Source organism: Capra hircus, chromosome 26, assembly GCF_001704415.2.
Source record: "Capra hircus breed San Clemente chromosome 26, ASM170441v1, whole genome shotgun sequence".
Taxonomy (NCBI): Eukaryota; Metazoa; Chordata; class Mammalia; order Artiodactyla; family Bovidae; genus Capra; species Capra hircus.
Window position 1 is genome coordinate 9,255,886 of NC_030833.1, and position 22,953 is coordinate 9,278,838.

A 22,953-nucleotide genomic window follows, 5' to 3' on the forward strand; every position below is an offset into this window, starting at 1 on the left:
AATTCTGGACATAGGTTTGTGACAATGTACAGAAAGCAGTGATCAGGACCATCCCCAAGAAAAAACAAAAAGGCAAAATGGTTGTATGAGGAGGCTTTAGAAATAGCTGTGAAAAGAAGAGACGCTAAATAAAGGCAAAGGAGAAAAGGAGAGATTACCCATTTGAATGCAGAGTTCCAAAGAATAGCAAGGAGAGATAAGAAAGCCTTCCTCAGTGACCAATGCAAAGAAATAGAGGAAAAAAAATGAGAAAGACTAGAGATCTTTTAAAGAAAATTAGATATACCAAGGGAACATTTCATGCAAAGATGAGCACAATAAAGGACAGAAACGGTATGGACTTAACAGAAGCAGAAGATATTAAGAAGAGGTGGCAAAAATACACAGAAGACCTATACAAAAAGATCTTCATGACCCAGATAACCACGATGATGTGATCATTCACTTAGAGCCAGACATCCTGGGGTGAAGTCAAATGGGCTTTAGGAAGCGTCACTAGTAACAAAGCTAGTGGAGGTGATGGAATTCCAGCTGAACTACTTCAAATCCTAAACGACAATGCTGTGGACGAGATGCACTCAATATGACAGCAAATTTGGAAAACTCAGCAGTGGCCACAGGACTGGAAAAGGTCAATTTTCATTCCAATCCCAAAGAAAGGCAGTGCCAACGAATGCTCAAAATACTGCACAATTGCACTCATCTCACACACTAGTAAAGTAATGCTCAAAATTCTCCAAGCCAGGCTTAAACAGTGTGTGAACTGTGAACTTTCAGATGTTCAAGATGGATTTAGAAAAGGCAAAGGTACCAGAGATCAAATTGCCAACATCCATTGGATCATAGAAAAAGCAAGAGAATTCCAGAAAAAAACCTACTACTGCTTCATTGACTATGCTAAAGCCTTTGACTGTGTGGATCACAACAAACTGTGGAAAATTCTTAAAAGATGGGAATACCAGACCATCTTACCTGCCTCCTGATAAATCTGTGTGCAGGTCAAGAAGCAACAGTTAGAACTGGACATGGAACAATGGACTGGTTCCAAAGAGGGAAAGGAGTACATCAGGGCTGTGTATTGCCACCCTGCTTATTTAACTTATATGCAGAGTACATCAAGTGAAATGCTGGGCTAGATGAAATACTAGCCGGAATCGAGATTGCAGGGAGAAATATCAATTACCTCAGATACGCAGATGACACCACCCTTATGGCAAAAAGTGAAGAGGAACTAAAAAGCCTCTTGATGAAGGTGAGAGAAGAGAATGAAAAAGCTGGCTTAGAACTCCATTCAAAACACTAAGATCATGCCATCTGGTCCCAATCACTTCATGGCAAATAGATGGAGAAACAATGGAAACAGTGACAGACTTTATTTTCTTGGGCTCCAAAATGACTGCAGATGGTGAATGCAGCCATGAAATTAAAAGACATTTGCTCCTTGGAAGAAAAGCTATGGCCAACCTAGACAGCACATTAAAAGCAGAGACATTACTTTGCTGACAAAGGTTCGTCTAGGCAGATATGGTTTTTCCAATAGTCATCTATGGATATGAGAGTTGGACTCTAAAGAAAGTTGAGCACTGAAGAATTGATGCTTTTGAACTGTGGTATTGGAGAAGACTCTTGAGAGTCCCTTGGACTGCAAGGAGATCAAACCAACCAATCCTAAAGGAAATCAGTAGTGAATATTCCTTGGAAGGACTGAAGCTGAAGTTCCAATACTTTGGTCACCTGATGCAAGGAGGTGACTCACTGGAAAAGACCCTGATGCTGGGAAAGATTGAAGGCAGAAGCAGAAGGGGACAACAGAGGATGAGATGGTTGGATGGTATCACCGACTGGATGGACATGAGTTTGAGCAAGCTCCGGGAGTTGGTGATGGACAGGGAAGCCTGGCGTGCTGCAGTCCCTGGGTCTCAAAGAATGGGCCACGACTGAGTGAATGAACCTAAAGTCAAGTAAAGGCTGGGGGGGCGGGGGCGGGGGCGGGGTGCGTGACCACCGCACTGCGCCTGCGCAAAGCCCAGAGGGTGGCCCACGTGCTGTCAGGGCGCATGCTCTAATCTGGAGCTTCCCGCGAGCCACCCCACCGCGGCCCAGTGCTTTTGAACCCCGCTGCCAAATCCCGCCGGCGCGCGTATGAGAGTCTGCCGTAGCTGGTCTCCAGATAACGGGGAACTGCGGCCGCTCTCAGGTTTGCCGGGGGCCGAGCCGGAAGTTGCCCTGTTCCTTCACCTTCCCTCGATCTGGCGCAAATTAAAGAACTATAAAGAGAGGTTCCGGAGCTGGCCTGTTCCGTGAGTGGCCGAATGGAGACCGAGACCGTACACGGGTCGCTGATCCGCCGCCTGACCCTCGCCTCTTCCTGGGATGCCGCGTGCGGAGCCTTGGCCCAGAGTCTCCGTCTCACCTGGGCTGGTCTCGGCGCCCGGGACGCCGACTGGGAGGAGCTGCTGGCGCCGCCCGCCTCGGGGTGCGCTGGGCTGGCGGGGCCTGGGTTGTGCTCGGGGACAGAGTCGCGCTCCTGGGGGAGCCGCGAGGGGAGACGGGGACCCTGAGGGGAGAGGGTCTGCGCCCGAAGCGGAGCCGAGCTGGTGACGGGGCTGTGCGGGCGGCGAGGGCGAAAGGGCGGGGCCCGGGTGGCGGGAGGACAGAGGGGCGTCCGCGGGAAAGCTGAGGGGACTCGGGTGTGAATGTTGGGGGCGGGGGACCGGTGAGCGGGAGACAGCGTTTCACACGCACCCCTTGAGTCCATCTCGTCGGCTCCTGGGGCCCCTTGTCGGGATCAGAACCAGCCTCTTATCCTGAAACAAAAACCTGTCTACCAATGCATGCATGCAAAGTCCTTCAGTCGTGTCTTGACTCTCGGCGACCCGCGACCCTATGGACAGTAGCCCGCCAGCCTCCTCTGTCCGAGGGATTGCCCAGTTTAGAATACTGGAGTGGGTTGCCGTCTCCTCCTTCAGGAGATCTTCCCCCACCCAGGGATGATCGAACCGCGTCTCCTGTTGTCTCCTGCATTTGTAAAGGATGCTTTACCGCTGAGCCAGCTGGGAAGCCCGTGGGCTAAAATAGGCCTTAAAAAAATCCAAATGTGGAAAAATCTTCCATCAGTTTAATTTTGAAAATGGCACACTTTTCCTCTTTATTCTGTACCTGCCCACAACCCCCTGCCCCCACTTCTGAACGGTTTTTGAATTCACAGTAGCCGACCAGTAAGTACACTTCATTAACTGGTCAGGCAGTTTTCAGGAAGTCGCTTACAGTGTAGATAGAAGTCCAGGGGGAAATAGAGTGGAGAGCCCTCTAGTCTAAAGTATCATTTCCTCATGATTTATGTATTGAGCATTTATTTGATCAGTGCTTTGCAGGGTGCTTGGACTCCAAATGCAAATATCAATTAATTGGATAACATGTCAACCCCTGTGGCCCATTAAGGGGTTAATGACTGTTAATGACAGCTGACTATAATACTGCATGTTGTCATTCAGCCGCTCAGTTGTGTCCGACTCTTTTCAACCCCATGGGCTGCAGCAGGCCAGTCTTCCCTGCCATCACTGTCTACTGGAGCTTGCTCAAACTCATGTCCATTGAATCAATGATGCCACCCAACCATCTCAACCTTCTGCCTTCAATCTTTCCCATCATCAGGGTCTTTTCTAATGAATCAGCTTTTCACATCAGGTGGCCAAAGTATTGAAGCTTCAGCTTCAGCATCAGTCCTTTCAATGAATATTCAGAGCTGTGTGTGCGTGTTAGTCACTCAGTCAATGTTGGACAATGTCGGACAAAGTGTCTGACTCTTTGTCACTCCGCGTACTGTAGCCCACCAGGCTCCCCTGTCCATGGGATTTTCCAGGCAAGGATGTTGGAGTGGGTTGCCATTCCCTTCTCCAGGGAATCTTCCCAACCCAAGGATCGAATCTAGGTCTCCTGTGTCGCAGGCAGATTTTTTACCATCTGAGCCACGAGGGAAGCACTATAAAACTACATAATAGTCTTCATTTTCTTTTCAGCCAGGATCATGTGATTTTGAAAAGGAACCTGAACAACCAAGATGAAAACCCCTGCTTCCTTTACCTGAGATGTGACCCTCATGGAGGTGAAGAAATCATTTCTATTGGCATTTTAAGTTCAGCAAGAAATATGGAAGTGTACTTAGGAGAGGAGTACTGTGGAACCAGTAGGGGCAAGAATGTTTGTAATGTTCTGGATAACAGGTTTGTGCCTTATGCATGTGGAAGTGTTCTTCTGAAGTAGTGTTTTATTTTCTTGAGCTTTTGCAGTATTTGTTGATTCTTTGACATTGGTGACTAGGGAAGAAAAGATAAAAACATACCAGCAGACCTAGAAGTTTAGACCTTTAGGGATCTTAAAGATAGTCTGGATCAGCCTAATTGTGTGTATGAATGTGGAAATGGAGAGCTAATGGAAGAAAGAGAAGTTGGTAAAAGATCATAGCTAGTTTGGGAAAAAGTTTGATGAAAATGAAGTTCTGGTAAGTTTCTCATTTGTTTTCTTTAACTCACAAGGAATCTGTTTTCCAAAAATCACTTTGTCACTCAGCCTGGAACTTCGAACATTTTCTTGTAGGATGCTGTTACCAAATAGTGCATGAGCTCAAGACTGTTCTGTACTGCCAAGCTTTAACACATTATTAGACTTTTTGATTTTTTCCCCCCAATTTTTTATGAAGATTCTGTTCTAACCTTTCTTTAATATGAATCAAAGTATGAGCTGTTTTATGTACTGTGTGTATTGTGTATGACAATATGTTGTTGAGCTTTAAAATATGCTCAGTGCTACATGAGTATACATTGCATATCTAATTTAATTTTCTCCTATAATTAGTAAGTGGCAGATGTTGTCTTCATATCTAGTGCTATTCAGTAGGAAGTCTCTACTGTTCATGCCTCACCAGGAAAACTGAATCTGAGGATTAAAATATTGTCCTGGAGACCTTTATTTTTAAGTATAACTCTTCTTAGTGATAATGTATGAAATTTTTAATAAATCAATTCTTTTCTATTTTTAGTGAACATGAAAAGATTACTTTGTACAAAAAATATCTAAAATTGGAGTCTTCCACACATGCTTGTAAAATAAAGGTAAGTCATTCCTAAATTTTAGCCAATGTAAAACTACAGTTGCTTTTCTAATATATAGATATATTTATTTCCATAAATTGATAATGTGGTTAGTTCTGTGTGGTCCCTGGTTTTATTTCAAAAATACTTAGTAAACATGTAAAAAGAAATTCTTTTCTAAAATATTATCAACATTCTTTTAAAATTTGATCATTTATTTCCTGTGGTCATGTCAATGTACTTTTGTTAGTATAGCAGTGTTGGACACAGAGAAATTTCAGAAAAGGGCATCACAGAGTTAAAGGAGTTTAGACTGGTGTCATCAGCATGAAAAATTTTGTTAAGGTAAACTTTACTGATGTCATCGGATCTAGAGGAAGGGTACTGAGCTGAAAAGGATAAGCCTTGACTATTAAGTGAGTCTCTTGCTGACTAAAGAAGTAACCTTGGGCAAGTTTCTTCATCTTTTGGGACCTACTTTATGGGTAATAATTGGGAACTAAAGAAAATTCTTGGATTATTTTTATCTTTAAAATTCTGTGCTGATTATTACTTACAGAGGAGCACAGAACTGATTATCCCAAGATGTTGTTTAGGTGTATACACTAATGGCTTCTAAAGTCATTTTAATAAAGTGATGCATTCATCCAACACATATTCAGTTCAGTCACTCAGTTGTGTCTGACTCTTTGCGACCCTATGAACCGCAGTACTCCAGGCTTCCCTGTCCATCACCAACTCCCGGAGTCCACCCAAACCCATGTCTATTGAGTCGGTGATGCCATCCAACCATCTCATCCTCTGTTTTCCCCTTCTCCTCCTGCCCTCAATCTTTCCCAGCATCAGGGTCTTTTCACATGAGTCAGCTCTTTGCATCAGGTGGCCAAAGTATTGGGAATTTCAGCTTCAACATCAGTCCTTCCAATGAACACCCAGGACCAATCTCCTTTAGAATGGGTGGTTGGATCTCCTAACAGTCCAAGGGACTCTCAAGAGTCTTCCCTAACACCACAGTTCAAAAGCATCAGTTCTTTGGCACTCAGCTTTCTCTCTAGTCCCACCTCTCACATCCATACATGACCACTGGGAAAACCACAGCCTTGACTAGACAGACCTTTGTTGGCAAAGTAATGTCTCTGCTTTGTAATATGCTATCTAGGTTGATCATAACTTTCCTTCCAAGGAGTAAGCGTCTTTTAATTTTATGGCTGCAGTCACCATCTGCTGTGATTTTGGAGCCCAGAAAAATAAAATCAGCCATTGTTTCCACTGATTCCCCATCTCTTTGCCATGAAGTGATGAGACTGGATGCTATGATCTTAGTTTTCTTAATGTTGAGCTTTAAGCCAACTTTTCACTCTCCTTTTTCACTTTCATCAGGAGGCTCTTTACACATATTAGAGTGCTTATAGATACCGGCTGCTGTATTAGGCATTTAGGAAGTGGCAGTTATGAAATAAACTGGAATGTTGCTCATATTATAGTGGCAAGACAGGTAGATTAAGTGTGCAAAATAGGTACAACATTCACTAGTGAGAGGCTTGGGGGTTGAAAAGCATAATATGCATGTTGACATGTGGGTGTATACATTTCATGAGGTACTTGCTGATGACAGTCACATCTTTGGTGCCACACTAAGTTTTTAGATCATGAGTCTGTATTCACCTGTGTCTTTGTGTGATGTATGGGTTTGTTGTCTCTGAAGATGAATGGGGTTTGTAACTGCTGTGGAAGCACCAGGGAGTGCAGAGAGTTTCATTTAGGAAAATCTGTGGGTTTGTATGAAGGCCTCTTCTGGGCCAGTAGTACCTTCAATAGTTTGTGAAAGTTAAATGATAGTTACTGACGTGTATCTTTGAGCACTCACTCAGTGATATACACTGGACATTTTAATGCACAATCCTTATAACAACCATGTGAACTGATTTTACCCCTGGCTCAAGTTTGGCATCTGCCCAGGGTCACTCAGGCACAGCCCTCACTGAGCTCAGGTCTGTCTGATTCTAGATCCTGTTTGCGTTCCACTTTGCTGCTTTGCAGTCCTACAGCACACAGGAAACATCTTGGTTTAGAAGCATGAACAGGATGAGGCAGCACAGAGCACTGAACAGCTCCTGGGACAGAAGCCAGAAGAACTAGGCTCAAAGATTGACCTTCATTTACTCTATTGATAAATTAGAAAATCACCATGAACTTATTTTTCATGTGTAAACTATTGAGATCTCTTCAGTTCAGTTCAGTTCAGTCGCTCAGTTGTGTCCGACTCTTTGCAACCCCATGAATCGCAGCACACCAGGCCTCCCTGTCCATCACCAACTCCCGGAGTTCACTCAGACTCACGTCCATCGAGTCCGTGATGCCATCCAGCCATCTCATCCTCTGTCGTCCCCTTCTCCTCCTGCCCCCAATCCCTCCCAGCATCAGAGTCTTTTCCAATGAGTCAACTCTTCGCATGAGGTGGCCAAAGTACTGGAGCTTCAGCTTTAGCATCATTCCTTCCAAAGAAATCCCAGGGTTGATCTCCTTCAGAATGGACTGGTTGGATCTCCTTGCAGTCCAAGGGACTCTCAAGAGTCTTCTCCAACACCACAGTTCAAAAGCATCAGTTCTTTGGCACTCAGCCTTCTTCACAGTCCAACTCTCACATCCATACATGACCACAGGAAAAACCATAGCCTTGACTAGGCGGACCTTAGTCGGCAAAGTAATGTCTCTGCTTTTGAATATACTATCTAGGTTGGTCATAACTTTTCTTCCAAAGAGTAAGCGTCTTTTAATTTCATGGCTGCAGTCACCATCTGCAGTGATTTTGGAGCCCCCAAAAATAAAGTCTGACACTGTTTCTACTGTTCCCCCATCTATTTCCCATGAAGTGATAGGATCAGATGCCATGATCTTTGTTTTGTTGAGCTTTAAGCCAACTTTTTCACTCTCCTCTTTCACTTTCATCAAGAGGCTTTTTAGCTCCTCTTCACTTTCTGCCGTAAGGGTGGTGTCATCTGCATATGTCAGGTTATTGATATTTCTCCCGGCAGTCTTGATTCCAGCTTGTGCTTCCAGTCTAGTGTTTCTCATGATGTACTCTGCATAGAAGTTAAATAAGCAGGTTGACAATATACAGCCTTGACGTCCTCCTTTTCCTATTTGGAACCAGTCTGTTGTTCCATGTCCAGTTCTGACTGTTGCTTCCTGACCTGCATACAGATTTCTCAAGAGGCAGGTTAGGTGGTCTGGTATTCCTATCTCTTTCAGAATTTTAGGTTGTCTTAATATTCCGTATGGTTTTAATTCTAAAATACTGAGTTATATTTAGCACTTCACAAACATTTTGCATGGGATCCTGGACAGTCTTCTTTTGCATTAAATGATATAGCATGTTTCAGGATGGTAAGATCTCAGATTGATACAGTTTATCTTTAATTACTTAAACAAAAAAAAACATTATTAAATAAAACATTTATATGTAATCTTTTACTTAAAAAAGACTTTTTAAATTTTCCTTAATCTTTTGAATCTTTTCTTGGCTTTGACTATTCTAGAGACAACTTAAAAATGTACTTGAATTTAATTTTTAGATTCTTGAATGCTTCTTTCTTCAGTGGTAATAAGAAATGACCTTAAATAATGGTTGTTTTATTACTATTAATTTTGCTGAACTTTTTTGTTATAATAGCTGCTCTCCTTTGGTGAAAAGAACTGTGTGTTCATCAGTAAAGTTGTGGTACACGTAAGGCCAGTCTCGGCACATTCTTCAGCAGGCTCTCCCGCTCTAGGCTCAAGGATAGACCTGGAGAAGGTCCAAACCATCATGGAGTCCATGGGGTCAAAGTTATCACCTGGAGCTCAGCAGTTGATGAATATGGTGAGATTCCAGCAGCAGGTGAGTAGGAATGGATTTCTTTCCAGATTCCATTACAGTTCTTTAAATAATAGCTTTTTATTAGGACATGTGGTGACATATATCTTTTCCATTTAACTATTGTTACTGATATGACTGTTATCTTTACTAGCTTTTCTAAAAGTAACATTCTGTAGCTTTATGCCCTTACAAATAAAATATTTCTATTACAGACTTCTTAATTTTCTATGAATTCACTCATTTATTCATTCAGCAAGTATTTACTTAGCCCCTTCTTCGTGAATGATGCTCTGTTCTCGTTACTACAGAAGGTTCCAAGGTGAATTACTCTATGGCCTGTCCCTAAAGGTCTCTGTGGTCTTATTAGGGGACTACATAGGTGGGATTAGGCATGTGAATTTGGAGGGCTGCAACTTGAGAGAGAGAGAGCAGTATGAATTAAATCTTCAGTCCTGGAAGGAGTATAATGTAGCTAGGAAATGGATAGAAGTTCATTTTTCTGGAGTGAAGAAGCGGTAGGGGAAGCTTCAGGTAGACTAGGGCCGGATCATAGAGGATTTTGAATGCTCTTATGAAGCTTGTGGGCGTGTTTTACCTGCTTTAATTAACTCTAGTTCACTATTACGTGTAAGATGAGGAGTCAGTAGAAAGTGAGACTGCAGGAAGGAAAGGATCTCTGTGTGATTTCTCGTCGAGATGAGGGCTAAGAGGGTCTAAACTTGAAGGAGGACCATAGTGCTGGGTTGTGAGATACTACAACAGTGGAACCATTGGGACTTGACAATAACTTGTATGGGGTTTTGGGTAGAAAAATAGAATCAAACATGAAACCAAACTTTTGAAGATGGTGATGCCAGTAGTACACAGGGAACACAAGGGAGGGAGTGACTTGGAGGGAAAAAAAGTAGTTTAATTTGGGAGTATTGAGTTTTCTATGTGAATACCACGTTCCTGGGGTGACGTTGTAAGCCTTCGGAAACACAGAGGGGCGGGAGCATCCCTAGTAGATGACAGAGAAGGTGGTGAGGGGAGAGACTGGGGCCAGGAGGGAAGACCGTGGGCGAGCAGCTGCGTTTTCTCAGAGCACACGGAGAGGGGCGAGGAGCCGGAGAGCAGGAGCCACTATTTAGAGTAGCAGAGATGTGATGTCAGCTCAGTTCAGTCGCTCAGTCGTGTCTGACTCTTTGTGACCCCATGAACCGCAGCACGCCAGGCTTCTCTGTCCATCACCAACTCCCGGAGTCCACCCAAACCCATGTCTATTGAGTCAGTGATGCCATCCAACCATCTCATCCTTCTCCTCCTGCCCTCAATCTTTCCCAGCATCAGGGTCTTTTCCAATGAGTCAGCTCTTTGCATCAGGTGGCCAAAGTATTGGAGTTTCAGCTTCAACATCAGTCCTTCCAGTGAACACCCAGGACCAATCTCCTTTAGAATGGATTGGTTGGATCTCCCTTCAGTCTAAGGGACTCTCAAGAGTCTTCTCCAATACCACAGTTCAAAAGCATCAGTTCTTCGGCACTCAGCTTTCTTTATAATCCAACTCTGATGTCAGGAGACCTGAATTCAATGCTGACAGTGTTCACTATTTAGCATTATTTAGCATTGCTTCCTCTATTTAAGGATAAACTTCTTCATGTTTATAATCTAAAAGGTAATTGTTTACAATCTAGCATTGCTGCTGAGATCATAGGATGAATGTGAAAGTTTAAATCAAATAATACAAATAAAAATGTCGCATAACTTCTGCGAGATTTGCCAACATTAATTTAGTAGGAGTATCATTGGCGGGATGGGCAAACATAGGAAAACAGGAGAGCTGGTGATGATCTTGGAAACCTCGGAAAGGAGAGCTTCCAAAAGAACAGAGTCCATCCTCTCTGTTCTCTGGTACAGTGATCTCACCTGCATAGCTCAGGAGGTTCCTGACAGGTGCTCCTGCTCCAGTGCTCCCTCTCCACAGAGCAAACAGGATGATCTCAGAGGGTCCATCAGACTCGACTTCCCCTGTATAATGTCCCCTAACTGCTTCCCTTCTCGCCAGAGTTAATCCAGATTCCTCACCCTGTCATCTCAGATCTGGGCCATTGTGCCGTCCTCAACACCATCTCCTGTCGCATCTCAAATGCTCGTCTCTAGACATCCTGAGGTGTGTGTTCCCCAGATATCCACCTGTGCTCCCACCTCAGGACCTCTGCACTCTTATCTGTTCTCTTTGGCCAGAATCCCCTCTTCTCGATCTTAGCAAGTCTGCCCTTTTCTTGTTCTTTCAGCCTCATCTTAAATGTTCCATCTTGAGCGAGACCTTCACCAGCCACACTGATTAGACTTTCCTGCGTTATCTGTATCATATTTTCATCATGGCTTTCTTCATTATTTTTGTTGTTTAGATTAGACTTTCCTGTACTATCTGTATCGTATTTTCATCATAGCTTTCTTCATTATTTTTGTTCTTTTATATACACACACACATATATACAGGTATATATATTGCTCTGTTTATCTCATTAAAATATAAGCTTTGTGCAGACAGGAGTCTGATCTGTCTTATTTATGAGTGTGATGTATATGTTCCTTGATTATCAACTCAGCTTCTTTTGCAGCAGATCCTTAATGGGTCAGCTTGAAGAGTGAGGAGATGGAAACCAGATTCTGAGGGATTAGAAAGTAGTTGGAATGTGGAGGTAGCCAGGTTAAAGTAGGTTGTTTCAGGAAGGCTACAGATAAGGGACCTGCCTGTATCAGAATCCCTTGGAATGCTTATAAAGACAGAACACTGGCCCTCAGTTGTGACCTACAACCCTGAGGGTGTGATCCAGGACTCAACTATTTCTAACCAGCAACACCAGATGAGCCCTATGCATAGTGTATTTTAAGAATAAATGTTTAAGGGGAAAGATCCAGTGGACATAGAGATTAAAAATTTAGAAACAGAAGAAACTTCTGCGTGTGAAATATTTTGGAAACATTCAAGAGGATTAATGAATTTTAAAAAATCATTTCATGACTGATACTTATGTTTTAAAAGCTTATCTTTGGAAAAGAAATGACGCCAAAGTTTCAGGTGTTTTTTTGGCCATGTCTCTAAGGGTTTTTTTTTTTTTTTTCTTTTGCTTGTTTATTTAATTCCCCAAACAATATGCTTTCTTCATCATGAATTTATGTCAGTTCAGAAGTGCATTAGGTAAATCATAGGAGTGCTTGCCCAGCTCTTACGTTACTCTCAAGCTTGGTGTGTGTCTTTGTAGCTTTGTCTCATCCAGAAATGCAAGTCCTCCAACCAGCAGCACATGTTACTGTAACTTGTTTCCCCTTACATGCATATGCTAAATCCTTACCTGTGGGGGCATTTGGGAAACACCCTGAGGAAGAAAGGAGATCCTGTGAAATCTTCTTTTAAATATGCTAATAAATATCCTATTTCTATGGGAAGACTATATTTATGGACTAATTCTCATGGGATATACCTGGTTCTCTAGAATTGCTTTTGTTTGCAAACAAGTAATCCATGGACGGTCTTTCTGAGAAGTGTCGCATAAGCTCTGTAAGTATCTGTTGAGTGTTGAGGAGGGGTATTTCATGATCAGAACCCCTCCTTCTGTGTAAGGGGTGGAGCCATGCACACTGTTGGGAGCCTGCATGTGTTCTTTGGGGCAGGGCCTGTCATGATGGGAGAGGAAGGGCCTGGGAGCAGCTTCCTGGCCTCTCCTTGCTTCACCTGTGCCTTGTGGTTCCTTGTTTCCTGAAAAGTTTTATTAAAGTGGTTTCTTATTTTCTTGTATTTGGAGTTCACATGTGCTGACTTTGATTTGTTTTTGCTTCAGCGGTTTAAAATAACTGAGTAAGAATTCTGTCTGATAGTGCCTGACATATGTTTGTCATTTAAAGTTATCTGAGTGAAAGCTCTGGGCCATTTTCTCAAAGAAAATATATTCAGTTATTTTAAGATTTTTCACTGTTTACCTTGTCATCTTAAAAAATAAAAAGATTCTCTTTGTCCTTGTTTTTTCAAAGTGATTAAAAAGTTAAAGAAAATCCTTTAAGATGTTCAGAGATAAATATTTAATTTTTCAGAATTCTGGGAGTATATATACAAATTTGTGTTTGCTTTTCACTGTCTTATTTCCAGGGCCTGAAACAGTACCTAACACAGAGTAGATTTCTGGTAAATATTTGTTGAATGAATGAGTTCTGGGCTAAGTTTATCCAAGGATCATTTTTTAGTATATCCAGAAAATTTATGGATCGAGTGTCTTCACCTGATCTTGAATAGTAATACTTTTCTTAGTCTCTCTTACAAGGTATTGAACAGTATTAACTATGAGATGATATCCCCTGATAAGAATCTCTAGGACTTCCCTGGTGGTCCAGTGGTTAAGACTCCAAGCTTCCACCTGCAAGGGGCATGGGTTCGAACCTTGGTTGCAGAATTAAGATCCCTCATGTGGTAGAGTGCAACAAAATAAATAAACAAACAGATACGTTGATAAAAGAGAATTTCTAGTAGAGTTCTTGGTTTAGAATTTAGGGTCGAGCCATGTGATGTAACAGTTAGCTAGGCTGGAGGTAGTTTTGCTTTTCTCTTGTGGAAACATTGAGGAAGAGCATGCATTCCTATGAAGCATTCCTATGAAGAGCACGCCTCTCTGGAGGCAACTGTAACCTAACAGGTGTGAACCAGTCTTCTGAGGAAGTAATATAGCCTACTGAGCTGAGGCCACAGAACATAACCATTACCCTACAAATTATTACAGCAGACATGGCCCCAACGTAGCTCATTTTAATAATTGAAAATGTCACAAAAATATGCAGACTTAAGTATATAAGTAGAACATCAGACTTTAAGCAAGTAACTGTCTAATCTATCTTCCAGTGAAAACAAATTGCATATCCTTAGGGTGGCCTACATACGTGACAGTGGGCGGATGATTTTTAATTCTAGGAAAATTACCAATTATTGTGACTCATTGGAAAATACCATAGATTAAGAAGGCCTTTGTAGTGGAAACATTAAAATATGCCTGTGCATTTTTACTAAGTAAGCTTGTATTTATTTGAAGATTTTCCTTAGCAAAACTACGCTGAAATGACTAGAAGCCCTGACTCTGGAGCTGGGTGTCCGGGGTTCCAGTCCTAGTTCTGCCATGGACGGCTGTGTTGCTTTGGCCGGGTTAGCTTTAGTCTTTTCTCCTCAACTCAATATTGGGACAGTGGCTGTAGCCTACTCCATGTGAACGTTCTGAGGCTCAGATGGAAGAAGGCACTTTGCCTGACTCTAGGTTACTCCAGAGTTAGCTGTCATTATCATTAATGCTCCTGCTGTTTCCTTATCTGCCTTCCTTAGAATTGTGTTGCCATCGGAGAGCAGCTGCAGTCGATGCTGGGAAACACGGGACACAAGCACGTGATGGGGCTGCAGTCCTCGTCTACTGCGGGAGCCTTCGACAAGTCATCCTCCACACCTTTTCCTTTCAGGACTGGACTGACATCTGGAAACGTGACTGAAGACTCAGAGGCTAACGCTGAGGAAAGTCTGCAGCCAGCTGGTGGAGGAAGTATGAGCAGCCTTCAAGAGTGTAAAATTGTGCCGCAAAGCCATTCTCTTCTTGAGAATGATCTCAAGAATGCAGTAACTTCTTTCTTATCAAAGAAAGCAAGTGACAGCTCACACGTACCTAACTCCGAGTTGCTGCCTCTTCTGCAGAATTTGTGTGGCCAGGTGAGCCATCTCCGGGTGGGACCTGGCACCAAGTGGCAGGACAGCGTCACCAAGCCCGGTGGAGGCGCTGCGGGTGTCATGTAAGTGTTTAGACCCGTGTGGTCGAGGTGGGGTGTGGGGGAGGGTGCGGAGGCAGGTGGCGGAAAGAGGTTTGTTTCAGTAGCTTCTGCCTGAAATTGTTTCCGGAGAGAGCTGTAGAAGCTTTGGCTTTTCACCATTGACACAGATAGAAATAGAGGAAGGAAATATCCTGCAGAGTAGAATGCGTTGCTTTGAAAGAAATGTGTAAATTGGAGGTGCTGAGCACTTCTTAGGCGTTTGGTGGGAGGAGTGTAAGCAGCAGACAGGGGTTGGAGTAGAGAGTTACCTGTATGAAAGGAGAGGAGCTGTGGTAGCCATGATGTGTACACTGTTTGCCTGATTGTATGAAATGAACCATTACAATGGATTTTCTTTGTAGATCCTGTGTGACCTGGGGTGATTTTGGAGTCATCCAAACATTTGTCAGCTTGTCATTGTTAATAGTGTACAGGCCCTTATTCTCTGATCTCGTAATTCTAATTTTTTCCACTCCTGCTTTGATTGAGGGCTAGTTAAGTGTTTAGTATGTGCAGGAGACGCAAGAGATGCAGGTTCGATCCCTGAGTCAGGAAGATCCCCTGGACTAGGAAATGGCAACCCACTCCAGTATTCTTGCCTGGAAAATTCCATGGACAGAGGAGCCTGCTGGGCCATAGTCCATGAGGCTGCAAAGAGCTGGGCATGTCTGAGCACGCACATACCATCCTCTAGATAGATGGAATGTTTCCAAATACTGCACTAGATGGGAACTCAGGGCTTCAGCCATGGTTCTGACTTAACTATTTTACCTTACAGTTTCAGTCTTTTGATTTAGACTTTTTTTACATCTCAAATGAGGTCATTGTATTGGTTGAAATTTTCTTAATGTATTTAATAGCATTGAAATATGAGGAGTTTAGTAAGTTATTGAAACAAATGGGGGTTCTTACTTGGGAAGAACAAGGAAATGTAACTGTTTTTTAATTGTTGATAGTCTTTATCAGTGTTAACTTGTGACATGGCAAAACAAACAAATACTAAAACGCAAAGGAAGAAAAAACCTAAACATTTAAAAACTGCGCTTCCCTGATAGCTCAGTTGGTGAAGAATCTGCCTGCAGTGCAGGAGATCCTGGTTCAATTCCTGGGTCGAAAAGATCTGCTGGAGAAGGGATAGGCTACTCACTCCAGTATTCTGGCCTGGAAAATTCCATGAACTGAGTCCATAGGGTCGCAAAGAGTCGGACACGACTGAACGACTTCCACTTCCACTTTTCTGATTCCTGCTGAGCTGGAATGTCTCCAGTTCTCTCAGATCCTCCCTATTAACAATAAAAAATCCCTGGATATAATACAGCAAACACACAAAGACTATATAAAAGGTGGAGAGAAGTCAGATTGCTTAGGGCCTCTGAAGCTTAGTGTTTCTTAGTTCCTGGTTATCAGAATTTCTTTCATCATAGGGGGATACATGATTTTGTCAAGTATTTTTCCTATGGCCATTTATATGATCATGAATTTTCTTCAGTAATCTCTTCATATGGTGAATTACATTCGTTTCAAAAACTGAACCTGCCTAGCATACCTAGAGTAGATCCCACTTGATTGTGGTGTCTGATTCTTTTTTATACAATGCTAGAACTGATTTGCTAATATTTTGTCAAGTACTCTTACATAGAATTCATTGGAGATCCTAGTCTGTATTTATCTTTTACTGTTTGTCTGGTTTTATATTATGAGGGTGATACTGGTCTCATAAAATGAGTTCTATTTTTTTTTGAGTTCTGTATTTTAGAAGAGATTGTGTAAAATTGATGTGATTTCTTTCGTATGATGTTTGGTATTGATGGAAGTCTCCAGTGAAACCAGTTGGACCTGAATTGTTTCTTTCCTGGTAACTGTTAAATTACAAATTGAATTTCTAACACAGTAAAGTTGTCAGTTCTCCCCATTAATATGAAGGTTTAATGTAATACATACTAAAATTTCACCACAATATTTTGTAGACATGGACATAGATTATTTTAAAAATTCTATGAAAAGCAAAAGAGGAAGAATAGCTAAGACAACCTTGAGGAAGAAGGATGGAGTGGGAGGAGTCCCTCTCCCAGTGTTGAGTCTTCTACAGCGAGAGTATCAAGGCAGGTCATTGATGGCGGAGGGGCAGACACGGGGTCAGTGGAGCCCAATAGAGGATTCAGAGATAGACCCGCACAGGTGTGCTCAACTGAGTGTTGCCAGAGGTGCAACAGCAGTTCAGTGAAGGAAGAAGAGTCTTTCTAACTCATGGTGCTGGAGCAGATGGATATCCGAAGAGCAAAAAGTGAACTATGACCCAAACCTCGTACCTTATACAAAACTTCACTCAGAATGGATCAGAGCCATAAGTGTCAAACATGAAGCTATGGAAGTTTTCTGATAATCCACAGGAGACAGTCTTTGGGAACCTAGACAAGACACTAACAATGTTTGACCTCCATGAAAATATTAGAACTTTTGCTCTGTGAAAGACTCTTTTAGGAGGAATAAAATACAGGTTCCAGAGTGGGAAAAAAATATTTTCAGATTACAAATCCAACAAATGACTTACATCTAAAATATAAAGAGTGCTGAAAACTCAACATAAAAAAAGTCCAATTAGAACATGGGCAAAAGACCATAGAGAGAGATTTATACCAAATAAGATGTACAAAGCAAATAAGCACATGAAAAGATGAGCTATTTTTGACCTCATGGCTATTAAGGAAGGGCACATTAAAACCACAAGACACAAGATACCACTATACAGTTATTCAAATGGTTAAAATAAAAAGTTTAAAAATGGTGACAAAACCAAATACCAATGAGAAATTGGATCTCTCATACATTGCTCATGGGGACTTAAAGTGGTATAGCCACTTTAAAAAATGTTTGGAGTTTCTCATAGCTAAACATGTTGTTACCATGTGGCTCAGAAATCATACTACTGAACATTTATCCCAGGGAAATGAAAACTTCTTTTTTTTTAAATTAATTTATTTTTGGTTGCACTAGGTTTTCATTGGTGCTCATGGGCTTTCTTGAGCTGTGGTGAGCAGCGGCTGCTCTTCGTTGCTTGGCACGGATGTCTCATTAGTTGCTCTGTGGCATGTGGAATCTTCCCCGACCAGGGATTGAACCCATGTCCCCTAAGTTGGAAGGTGGACTCCTATCTGTTGTACCACCAGGGAAGTCCCCCAGGAATTTTTGTCCACATAAAAATGAATACACAGTTGTTCATAGAAGCTTTATTTGTAAAAGCCCAAAACTGTAAGCAACCAGTGTGTCTTAAAGTTGATGAATGGTTCAGTTAACCCTGGTATATCCGTATCATGGGATGCTATCAGCATAAAAAGGAATGGCCTATCGACACACGCAACAATTTGGTTGTCGGGCAAAGGCATTATGCTGATCTACAAAAGAGAGTCTCAAGAGGTGAGCTACACGGGTCCATTTGTGTAACGTTGTCATGATACAGATGGACACTGTAGGCGATTTCCAGGGGTTCGGGATGGAGGAGATGAGGGAAGTGGATGTGGCAGTGAAAGGGTGGCAAGAGGGAGCTCACTGTAGTTAAGGGATAGTTCTGTCTCTTGATTGTGGTGATATTTACATGAATGTGTGTACGTGTGATAGAATGGCATACACACACTGTACTGACATCAAATGCCTGGTCTGGATATCATTCCATAGTTAGGTAAGAAGTAAAGACCAGGACCACTGGATGAAGGGTGCTGGACAAATACAGTGTCTTTACTTCCTACGAATCTATAGTTATTTGAAAATAAAGATTAAAATAAATTTATATTAAAAATTTTTTAATAAATATATTTTTTTTTTAAAGAAGAAAATAAAGAGAACAATAAAAAGCTTCTTTATATTCTAGAGCATTGTTGTTTAGTCATTGTTGTTTGACTCTCTGCGACCCCATGGACTGCAGCACGCCAGGCTTCCCTGTCCTTCACCATCTCCCGGAGCTGGCTCAGACTCATGTCCATTGAGTCGGTGATGCCATCCAGCCATGTCATTCTCTGTCATTCCCTTCTCCTGCCTTCATTCTTTCCCAGCATCAGGATCTTTTTCCAGTGAGTCGGCCCTTCGCATCAGGTGGCCAAAGTATTGGAACTTCAGCTTCAGCATCAGTCCTTCCAGTGAATATTCAGGGTTGATTTCCTTTAGGTTTGACTGGTTTGATCTCCTTGTAGTCCAAAGGACTCTCTTCTCCAGCACCACAGTTTGAAAGCGTCAGTTCCTTGGCGCTCAGCCTTCTTTACGGTCCAACTCTCTCATCCATGCATGAGTACTAGAAACCACTATATTCTAGAGTAGTGGTTCTCAAAGTTTATGGTCTTTACCCTCTTAAAAATAATTGAGCACTCCAAAGAACTTTTATTTATGTAGGCTATATAAAAATATTTATTAGTTTAGAAATAACAAACCCATTACATAGTAACAAATATCTTTTTGAAAAAATACCATATTTTTTTTAGAAAGTTTAATGAGAATGGTATTGTTTCAAATGTATGTAAAACTGTATTGACTTTGGGTTGTAGTTTCATATATGTTGCCTTAAGTGAAGTGAAGTTGCTCAGTCGTGTCCAACTCTTTGTGACCCCATGGACTGTAGCCTACCCTGCTCCTCCGTCCATAGGATTTTCCAGGCAAAGGTACTGGAGTGGGTTGCCATTTCCTTCTCCAGAGGCTCTTCCTGACCCAGGGATCAAACCCAGGTCTACCTGCATTGCAGGCAAACGCTTTACCCTCTGAGCCACTAGGGAAGCTATATGTTGCCTTATAGCATGTATAACTCAATATATCTAGTAAGACCACAGTAGAAATACTGAGAACAAACTGAGTTACTCTGAGAAAAACATTTATCTATACCCTAAACCTGCTACCTTAAAGAATTCTAGGAAACAGAATACACAACCAGATAGCTATTAGTCATCACAGTAATGACATTATACATGGTGTGGCCTCTGGATAATTCATTGTACATTTATTGTACAATTCATGTTGAGATAACTTAGTGTTATTATAAAAAAATAGTTTTGATCTCATGGAACACCCGGGAAAATATGAGGAGATCCTAGGGTTTTGTGGACCACGCTCTGAAATTCACTGTCTTTGTCCTTCCAATGCTTTAGAAAGTTGTTCGGATAAAGAAAAGAGAAAACTGTTAAAATGCTTGGGAAAGGAGTTGGAAGACATACAAAGACCTTAAAGAAAAAGCAAGATTGCTTTTGCTTTGGAATGCAAAACCAAAAAGAAAGCCCTTTGTATCTAAAGACTTGTTTTTGAGGGTAGAAATTCTGTCATCTTCATATTCTTAATTTCAGTTTATGCTTAAATATTTAAAGAACTGAAGCAATAATGCTTTGAGCATTTGAGATTGTATGTGTCAAGAACCTGGAAATATGTTGGAAGGAGACAGAATGTAGTTGTGGAGACAAGTTTCAGCAATGTGTATTGGCTGCTTTATTGTAGTGTATTTTGGTTGTTATAATACGAGGGAAAATTGTCATAATATTTTTTTAAATTTATTTTCAGAGTAGAAGAGCAACCTGTTTGTTCCTATTTGGAAAAGATTCTTTCTAAAAATTTGGAACTGATGGAAAAGAAACTTACAGACTACATTGATCAGCGAATATATAAACTCCAGGAGCACATAGATAATAAGATTGCTTTGTTAATGGACTTGCTGCAACGTCCCAACTCCCCACCCTCTGGGATGCCTCTGAGACATTATGACTCTGGAGAAGGACTTTCAAATGGAGAAAGATAAATGTTCAACATGTACAAAGTACTGCAGATATTTATTACATATTTATTACAAAGCCAAACCCCACCCCAGAAAGTATGAAAAGCAAGTATTTAATGTCCTTTGAAATATTACCACTTACTTACGTGACCTCAGTGTTCATTTTCCTGCACACGTAAATCCAGTACTGTACGCTAAGTTAACATGGTGGGATTGTCAGTTATTTTTATTTGTAATATTTTTCACTCTTACTGAAATTTATGTATGCTTCTGGATTAAATGTTTAAGATTTTAAGGATTTCTAAAGCAGTTCATTAGTTTGTATTGTATATGTATTTCGTTGAAGTACTTTTTTTTATACAAAGACTTTTTATAGTCTTAGGAGTCTGAAAAATAATGCTTAGAGTATTTGATAATTTTTCTTTATCTGATTGATTGTTTTTGAAAAATGGGATCCTTAAGACTTGGAAACTTTCATTCAGATCACTCATTTACATTTTGTATTTTTTTCTCAGGTAATGAGGAAAATGCAGTGTTTGGCATGTGTGAAAGTAGTTTACACTGAGGTTAATATTACTGGTTTCAGTACAGTGTCGTAGTAGAGAGGGAAGTACAAATCAGAGCTGCCTGGTCCTTGTTAGGAATGTTATTTTAGATCTAGTGTTTGATGTAAAATGAGAGAAGTCGCTTTATTTTATCTCAGTCAATCCAAAAGATACAAGGAACTGTTTTCCTTTCTGGACTGGTACAGGTTCCTCTTTCCAGAACCCTTTTCTGTATATATAAATCATGAAATTCTGAGGATCTGCATTGAGGGGTTGAGGCGTATGAATTAAGGAGATTGCAGTTCTCTCAGGCAGGCTTAATTTTTAGAAATTATAAGTATCATATGTGGTTTGAAGGGTGATGATTCACATTTTAAAAATAAATGTATCCACTCTGGAAACTACTTGTCTAAGGAAACAGAATTTTTTTCTTTTCAACTCTCTTTTCTTTTCTAACTGGAGGATAACTGCTCTTACAGTGTTGTGTTGGTTTCTGCCGTACAACACAGATCTGCCAGTGAGTGTATATATATCCCCTTCCTCTTGAGCCTGCCTCCCTCAACTGTCTTTTCTTAAAATGCTTTATGAAAGGGGGTGTTCTGCAATTGATACTGTGGTCAGTTCTTTCAGATGAGGACTAATTTACATACTCTTATTCATTTGTAACGCACTCACTACGGAGGTGACGCAGTATATGGGACATGCTCTCACTATGGCCACTCGAGAATTTGCATATTTCTCTATTCTTTTCTAATTGATGGGACAACATACAAGCTGTAAGACAGTATTTCCATTGTTGTTCAGGAGGAATGTCTGTCTCCCCAAGCTGAACCCTTTTTACAGTTTTACGGCTTCTGGTAGTTGTAGTCTGTTGATTTACAAAATGTTTCCTTCCAGAGCTTCCCTGGTGGCTCAGTGGTAAAGAATTGGCCTGCCAAAGCAGGCGACACAGGTTCGATCCCTGATCTGGGATGATCCCACATGCCTCGGAGCATCTAAGCCCATGTCTCCCAGCTCCTGAGCCTGTGCTTTAGAGCCTGGGAGCTGCAGCTACTGGAGCCTGCGTGACCTAAGCTTGTGCTCTGCAGTAAGAGAAGCCACCACATTGAGAAGCCCTCTCGCTGCAACTAGAGAAAAGCCCACGCAGCAACAAAAACCCAGCAAAGCCCAAAATTAAATTATTTTAAAAAGTGCCTCCTTCCAGATATGTGATTCATATTACAAGTCTCACCGTGATTACATCTGAAACAGAAATACGGTCATATCAAAAAGATATATAAAGGTTCAAGACTGAAAAGAGCTGATATCAAATATTTTTCAACTGCATTTTCCACCTTGTAGACACCAAAATCTCTCTCTTAAAAAAATGTGGGGAAGATGGGCCTGGAATCCAGGACTCCTTTCCTTCTCCTTGTCTCCATCCTCTGTTCCAGGTGCCCATGTAGATTTTGGTGTAGAACCTTCTTATTTTGAATTGATCTCCTTTGACATTTGAAATCCACGGCTATTGAAAGGTGAAGTGACCATCTCTCAAGGGAAAGCAAATACAGCATCTTCCTCGTTGTCCCTTCCTGCCCTCATATCACTACTTCCTCCTTCTTAAAGGCAGTCCCCTGCCCTGCATTGGACAGCAGCCCAGGGTTTCAGTAGTCTCCCATTCAGACATTTTCTCTCTAAGTGTTCTTGGAGAACGTGTCCATGATGATGTAGAGGAAGAAACACCAGGATAGATAAATCTGAGTTCTTCCTTGTTGGTCATATAACTGCTGTCTAACTTTGCGTGGGGGATTCAATATTTTTAATAACCTCAGTTTTCCCTTCTGTAAAATGGGACTATCACAGCTTCCACCTTGTATGAGCTTATAATACTCTGAACAACTGAATACTATGAAGCAGCTAGTA

The 22,953-nt window shown here is 41.5% G+C and overlaps 1 protein-coding gene across 2 annotated transcripts; it reads left to right on the plus strand.

Annotated features, from left to right (window-relative positions):
• LOC102170850 (uncharacterized protein C10orf88) lies at nucleotides 1,992–21,452 on the plus strand. Of its 2 annotated transcripts, none has more exons than XM_018041582.1 (6): nucleotides 1,992–2,476; nucleotides 4,020–4,223; nucleotides 5,039–5,111; nucleotides 8,764–8,970; nucleotides 14,294–14,748; nucleotides 20,301–21,452. In XM_018041582.1, exons 1-6 carry the CDS (start codon nucleotides 2,313–2,315, stop codon nucleotides 20,341–20,343), a joined length of 1,146 nt encoding a protein of 381 aa, XP_017897071.1. In that variant the 5' UTR covers nucleotides 1,992–2,312; the 3' UTR covers nucleotides 20,344–21,452. The 2 variants fall into 2 exon arrangements, with proteins under 2 accessions (XP_017897071.1, XP_017897070.1); XM_018041581.1 differs by having other exon boundaries at nucleotides 1,995–2,476; nucleotides 20,296–21,452.